At 49.9% G+C, this 7,194-nt stretch overlaps 1 protein-coding gene across 1 annotated transcript; it reads right to left on the bottom strand.

The window, feature by feature from the left end:
* Positions 1–2,955: 2,955 nt before the first annotated feature.
* Positions 2,956–5,780, bottom strand: N7457_008753 (SH3 domain protein; the record flags this gene model as incomplete). The annotated part of the gene is made up of 2 exons (XM_057179796.1): positions 2,956–5,676; positions 5,733–5,780. The coding sequence occupies 2 exons, from the start codon at positions 5,778–5,780 to the stop codon at positions 2,956–2,958; spliced, it is 2,769 nt and encodes a 922-aa protein (XP_057028182.1).
* Between the last annotated feature and the right edge of the window lie 1,414 nt (positions 5,781–7,194).

Genomic DNA, 7,194 nt, shown 5'->3' with positions numbered 1-7,194 from the left:
AAGACTATCGACTTAGTATAAAGGCTTATCGTCGAGAGTAAAAAATATCGACTTAGTAGGAGCTTGTTATTAACGAGAAAGAGATACCGACTTAGCGAAAAGCTTGTTATCAGTAGAAAAGAGATGCCGACTTAGCGAAAAGCTTATTGTCAACTGAAAAAATTGCTGGTAGACGAAGCCAGCAGAAGGGGTGCACACGGACCGTAAGATCACAAGATGTGCGAAGCAAGGTGCTCATAACCTGATAGATAGGACCAGACTCTACGCTACGAAGAGAGAGAGAGACTGGAAATCCTGTATTCGTCTGCGGAAGAGAAGAAGGGAAGGAAACTATCTAGAAGAAGGAGCTTCTTATAGCACGGCGAGGAAGGAGGAGTCACCTGACTCCAAACAGTGGTATCTTTCAGGTCCTTCATTGGCCCGCCGCAGGTCCACGATAGTCCTCTTCATATGTTTTGAAAGGTGATCCAAAGAAGAAAGGCACCTTTTGCCCGGGTCGTCGTCTCAATTCATCTTCTCGCTGTCGAATGCGTCGACTGCGTTCTCTACTCCGGCGCCTGGCGGCTTTACGTTTCTTCTGTGCTTCCAAGGTTTTTGAAACCTTGCTCAACAGATTTCTGAACCAGTTCATTGATGTCGGAAGTATGTTTGCGTTGGGTATTTGGACTAGTTTCCCGATGGACGACCGATAGTCAGCTCGCCTAGGCAGTAACGAAGGTGTAATTTGATGGCAGGTCGAGGTCACAAAAGAAAGTACTAGGTTTAAGTACAAGTTAGGTCGATAATGCATGCTAAGGACGGACTCCCACCGTTGACAAGTCTCACCTCGACAGATATAGCCCAGTCAATAGGAAATACCTCGGCACTGGCTTGCTCGAACGGATCTTATTTTCTAGCCGCCAGTAGCGGCTTGATGAAGCTCTCAGTCACAGAACAAGTAGGTAAGGTACTGGGAAAATGGGGATGGCAGATGTTCAGAGATGAGATACAATCTTAAGAAGCTAGGTCACCCAGAAGAGTCAAATGCAGATGGGTAGATCGGCCACAATATCCTCGAGGATATAGATATATATGCGGTTGAGTGTATCGAATTTAACCAAAGACCGTACAAAGAGAAATCAGCCCCTGAACGAGGAGATGAAAGGTGGAAGTCGATGAGGTGGAGGACCTTTGTCAGCGCAGTATAGGCCCCCTAGGCTATAAACAGGAACCTTGGCTTTTGTTTTGGGCTGGTAATTTGCTGTGTTTTCCAAACTAATAACACTGTCAGCTTTGGGGGGCCTAACTGGGCACTCCGGGGATCTCAGGGCCAATCAACCCCGGACTCGGCCCCCGCTCCTGCGCCCCTCCAACATTTGTATACGTCTATCTATATGTAGGGATATAGGATATACCTCGTAGACAAAAAGTATTTACCTCCGCTGCAAGACAGAGTTGGGGGCAATGCCACAAAGCTGGAATGACTCAAGTGACTATCGCTTGATTTTCTATTGTATAGTGATTCTTTTGTTTTCCCGAACAGTGATTCTATCTATACGAGTCAAACCACCGATCACAATGGCGATATAGATCCGCCGAAAAGGTACGGAGTAGACGCCTTCCATAGAGGAGGGCTACAGATAATCTCTGTCAGGCAAACAGCTATATTAGCCCGCTCGTCCCATCATTGAACAGTATTGACGCCTTTCCCATGTTACAGTTACTCATAGGCGCGGTGTAGTTGCGGCCCCCGGCCCTTTTTGGCCCCAAAGATCGTCCGCCCTATACAGCGTAGTCAAATTGCGTACGTCATTGTTTTCTTTTTTTTCCCTCTTGTTCCTGAGCCAAATTCCCTTGTTGTCGTGCGTACTTGCAGATGTATGCTGAGTGTACTTTATATCGTCATCAAGTGGATTACTTGCTTTTTTAAGGAAAAGCCTCTTCTTGAGAGACCTGAGTGAAAGTGGATTCTTCTCGAGTTAATATAAATCTCGCTCAGCCCAGCATCCCAATCCACTTATTTCCGCGGTTTAGGGCAATTCACTGCCCCTTTGCGATTGACGGGGCTACTATTGTTGATCTTAGCGTTTATAAGATAGGGAACGTCTATCGTGTAAAAGTTTTCTCTCGTAAATTGCTGTTCAGCATACTTTTGTGCCAATTACACCCCTATCACCCTCCATTCTTCTCTGTATGAACTGAGGGCCATAAGGATTCCTCAGCCTGGAACCATTAGAACCTCCAGATACGCACTGGTTCACATCCGTTTTGTCGTCTCCTTTCGCAAAGCAGCGTTAAAGGAAGCTTTCCTTAACACTATATAAAGAACCAAAACACAGCCAAGTCTAGGTGAGCTCAAACTCTGGGAATCTTCAACATTCTACGAGTACGAGTTAACATTCCATAACAAGTACATCCTACCTACCAGTCGCGCGCAACTATCAAACAATATGGAACCCGCAAAGTCGCAACCCCTCGCACACCTATCGCCCGCCGAGAGAGCGAATGTCGACGTAGAACAATTGGCCGAGCAGCCCAAGAAGCGGAATCTCAAAGCCAACCAAAGCTACGTGGACGAATGGAAATACGGCTCCAAAGCCAGAGTGATCAAATACCTTGTCGTACATATGCTCATAGGTATACTCGTTGGCGGTATCATTGGGTTGATAGTAGGTCTATGTATTCGGTATGTTGGGAAATGAGCCTCCGGAGAGGGCGGGTACATGATATTCACTGGAGCATTTCATGGGTAATACAAAGGTACGACCCGCACGTTAAAGATGTATTTAATAAGCGGGACATCATCATGCAGCATTCAAATTCATAAATCCGAGCGTCGTAACTATCATAAACAAGCGGTGAAGTGCCGTGGAAGAAACCAGACGTGTGCTAGTCGGTCTATCATGCTTGTCATGCGTCTCATTGGACGTGAAAAAAAGAAACAAGGGGGGAGAAAAACCAGAGCCCAACTCATCCTTACCTATGAACAACCTCCCTTACAAGTTCGACATGCGAACCAGGGAACAGTCCCGTCCGGCCAGCATAGCATCCCCAGAACCAATCATCGTTGATATTCTCTGCCTCGTTGATCTGCGCGCCGCGTGGAAAGACTAGCTCGTCCTCGACCTCTTCTTCGGGGTACCAGGCCCATAGAGCGCGGACAATAAGGCCGACACCCCCATCAGGCGGGAAGCGACGGAAGGGCAGATTGCCCTGAATCTGACTAGCGGTGACCCCGGAAACAGCTGGACTTGAAGGGTCGGGAGCACAGACAATACTTCCACCGTTACTATTCAAGGGAATAGGACCGCCGCGGAGACGGGATGCTTTCTTCCGGCGTTCGGGGCCATCCTTCCAGCTCCAGTCGCCGGTGCCTAGCTCTGGAGAGGCGACTGGCCCGCCGGTTGCTGGGGAGGAAGTAGGGTACTGGGATTGGGCTACGTGCTCATCTTTCAAGGCGCGACCGCCGACAAGATCGCGGACAATGACGCGACGCTGGCCTTCTTCGTGATCTTCAAAGCCGACTGTTATCATGCGGTGGCCATTAACGCAGCGACGCCAGCCGTTGTGACCGTTCTCTTTGCTAATTTTGCCGGTTGCCACGAGTTTGAGATAACAGTTCGTGCAGACGTCATAGTCGCCGCTATTGCATTCGGAGCAGTGGTAGCGAGTATTTGAGGCTGGGATTGGGTAGGTGCAGATGTCGCAGTTCGTTGAGAATGAGAGGATTTTGAAGCTCTCGATAACGGAGGGTGCGGGAAGCGATTCAGCCATTGCTGGTGTGGTAGATGATGCTGATGCAGGTGGAGTATGAACGATGCGCCGAATGGGTAATAAGGCGTGGGTGCAGCACCGTCCTTGGTTAACACAGGAGTTACAGAAACCCCAATCTCCCTCATTACACATGTTGCATTTCCAAAAACAATCGTTTGTAGGTGAATGGCACATATCGCAGAAAAGACCGCTTTCTAAACGGCGGACAGGATTATCGCTAGTCATTTGTCTTTCCCCACTCATCGTTTGATGGGCAGTTTCTGAGGGACGTTGGTATTTCTGCCACATCAAGACATGACCAGAGTCAATGATTTGCGCAGGGCGGCGATTGGAGGAAGATATGATCCGTTGGAAGCTCGCGTGTGCAGATACGCCAAATCCATTCCACCGGAGACAGCCACGTCCCAGGCGGTAACACCGGAGGCACAAGTGGAAGTCTCCGTCTTTGCAACTCGCGCAATTTTTGTGTAGATCATACTGGATGTTACTATTTCCGCAGCGATCACAGGATATTGACGGTTCGGGATAATGTACAGCGGCAGAGGAAGGGACATTCGATCGGGCCGAAGATGATCTTGTTCGTCTGTCTGACCGGCCAGGGACAAGGGGCGAAGACAAGGACGAAGTAATTTGGTCCGTGGGAGTCGAACGACGGGATGAAATTGGGGCCGTAGCAACAGATGCAGAGGAATTGGTGGCTGACTGGTTGGTAACATTTCTGGAAGAGCTTCGCTCTCGTCCCCCAGCCATCCACGTGCTAGAAACGTTCTGTTCTGATTCCGTGGCACGTCGCGGCCGAGCTGAGGAGGATTCTGATCGTACCCGCCCGGCCTGGGAAATGCGCCGATCGGAGGTCATATCGCTTGAGGATCGAGCAGCAGGTCTGATGGCTTCATCTGACACAGATGCCTGGTTTGTGCGGACAGGCGAGGTTCGTCGGCGTTCACCTCCTTGCTCCGAGTTGCGCCTTCGATGGCCTAAAATGCTCGGTCGCGTGGGGGTTGAATTGAATAAATGGGGTCTGGAAATTGGTGGTCTGTTGTCAGGCTGTTCCCGAGGAGCTGTTGTCGGTTCCGAGGCTCTTGGGGCGGATTCTGATCTCGCATGTGCGCGCGCCGTTGCCTCAGGCTGTTGTCGTTGTTCTCGTCTTTGTTCTTGTCGCTGATTTGGTTGTGATCTTTGCATATGCCTCCGTCGATAAGCATCTGCTATGCGTTCACTGAGTTCCTCTTCTTGCCTCGGCCCCAAGTTATCGAGGTTGATGTCGTCCAGTAATCCGTCCTCGAGAATTTGTCGCAAGATCTCCTCCTCCATAGTTTCCACATCTGATGATAAACTCAGTAATGACCGTAAGCTAGATTGGTGCTCGACCCGCCGGGTTCGGTCCGAGTCATCAGGCCGTAGTGTACGTTGCTGTCGTATCGTATCATCGTCCCTTCGGCGGCTTGAGCGACTTTCCTCCCCGGCTCTTTCGGTATTGCTCCGGTCGCGCGTCCGCGAAGAATGCGCTGTCCGACGGGCCTCACGACGTGCTCGAGCTCGACTTTCACGCATACTCAGCTGGCGCACATCGTCCAAAAGTCGATTATCCTCCTCAAGATCCCTCTCCACACTTTCCCCGTCCGCAGGTAATGCCGGAAAAACTGACTCGCCATGAGTGTATCGAGTAGCGATTTCCACCTTTTCATCGGTCGATCTGGCACGATCCGGGTGCGCGCCTAGGACCATGTCCAGCAGGGTGGTCACGGTGGCATTCGGGCGCGTGTCGCGCACTTCAGCGCGACAAGATGGACAGGTAAATCGAGGTGAGGTGGGCGCACGCCGCGATCCTTGTGCGGAGAACCATTCTTTCACGCAGGAGCCGCAGTAAGTGTGGAGGCAGTCGAGAAGAGTGAGGGGTTGGTAGAGAAGCTCGGTACAAATCTGGGGGAACGTTAGAAATGCAAGGGACAAAATGGACAAGTACATACCGAGCATACCAGCTCTTTCTCAAGATCTGCTAATCCGGAACTTTGAACTTGAGACATGGGCAGACTTGGGTGGAGGAGTCCACAATGTAAACAGAACCAAATCGGTGACCAGGGATCCGAGTGTGGGAGAAGTTGACTCCACCCGACGATCTCCCCGGGCTCACAGCTTCACCTTCACCTTCAACTTGACTTTCAACTTCAACCTCGTCTCTTTCGGGCTTTGAATCTGGACTGCGTTGTGTTCGTTGGGAGTTTAGTAATTCTGTCCCACTGTTGTAGTCTTAATTGTTTCTTGAAACAAAGAGGATGTCTGCGCATGTACTGTTCCGATAACACAATGTCGCATTTGATGAGGATAAGTTGGACGCTGGCAGTTGAGCGGAAGAAACGAGGTTTTTCCAGATCAGGCCATCGTGGGGAGCCTGAAGGCGGCCAACCTGAGAACTCAGCTGAGACCTCAGTTTCAGAATACATGATTCTTTCATGCCCTTTACAAAGCTCGATATGCACTTGTGCTCGGATATGGCCAGTTTCCATTTCAGAGAATAATATATTCAAAGACTCAAACTTACTAGAATGCAAGATTAGCAAACAGAGTCAAAGCAACTTGCATAACAATGGACGCAATTACTTGACATCAGCATCTACGCTGGGACAGTTGCATCAATATTTGGCCCTCACCAAGTCCGAAGGAGAGCGCTTCCATTGCATAATCTCGCACAACAACAGCCCTCGGTCACAGGGTGTCTGTTAGACAAACACATTGTTTCCAAAGCTCCTATCCAAATCACTATCGTGGGTGACTCTCTATACCAGACGTTCTATATATAAAAACAGAACATTAACAACCTGTGAAAATATTCATCTTCAAGCCACCTGAGGATTGTCCCTTCCAACCCACCCAGTGTGTTCTAAACCCGACTATAGGGATCTGTCATATTCTCCATCACGTCCCCGACAAAAACCACCTATTCGCCGATGCAGCGGTGGCGGCAAAGATGCAGGACACGTTCCCCAGCGCCATGAAAATACAGCACTCCCACTCTATTGGCGGATAAGGAGGTACCTCCCAGTGACAATGCGACACAAGTCCGAGCACTATTCCCTGAAGAGACCGGGCCGGCCGAGAAGAAAGAGTTTCATTTTAGTATCATCCCTGACCCACCTAAAGGACAAGGTGGCGGGCTTCCTCATCCCAACGAAAGCAAAAGGAGAAACGCCAAAGTCTTTCTAGACCTTGCCTCCGTTGTGGCGGGTATGGCAGTACAGATGGAAGGCAGTTTCCATCAATCCTGTGGGCTGATATGATTCCTCATGGGTAGCGGTGAGGGGGTGGCTGCCCCAAAGCGAACAATTGACTTTTTCAAAGTGCCATTTTGTGTACGGAGTAGAGTCTGAGCACAACGTTGTGAAGCCGGAGCGTCGGAACTGAATACCTGCCGTTAATGGGCATCATGTGAGTGAAGGGAAA

Source organism: Penicillium paradoxum (assembly GCF_028828445.1).
Source record: "Penicillium paradoxum strain IBT 22861 chromosome Unknown utg000007l_segment0_segment0, whole genome shotgun sequence".
NCBI lineage: Eukaryota > Fungi > Ascomycota > Eurotiomycetes > Eurotiales > Aspergillaceae > Penicillium > Penicillium paradoxum.
The sequence above is the reverse complement of the archived record's forward strand: the minus strand, read 5'-3'. Positions and strand labels throughout refer to the sequence as shown.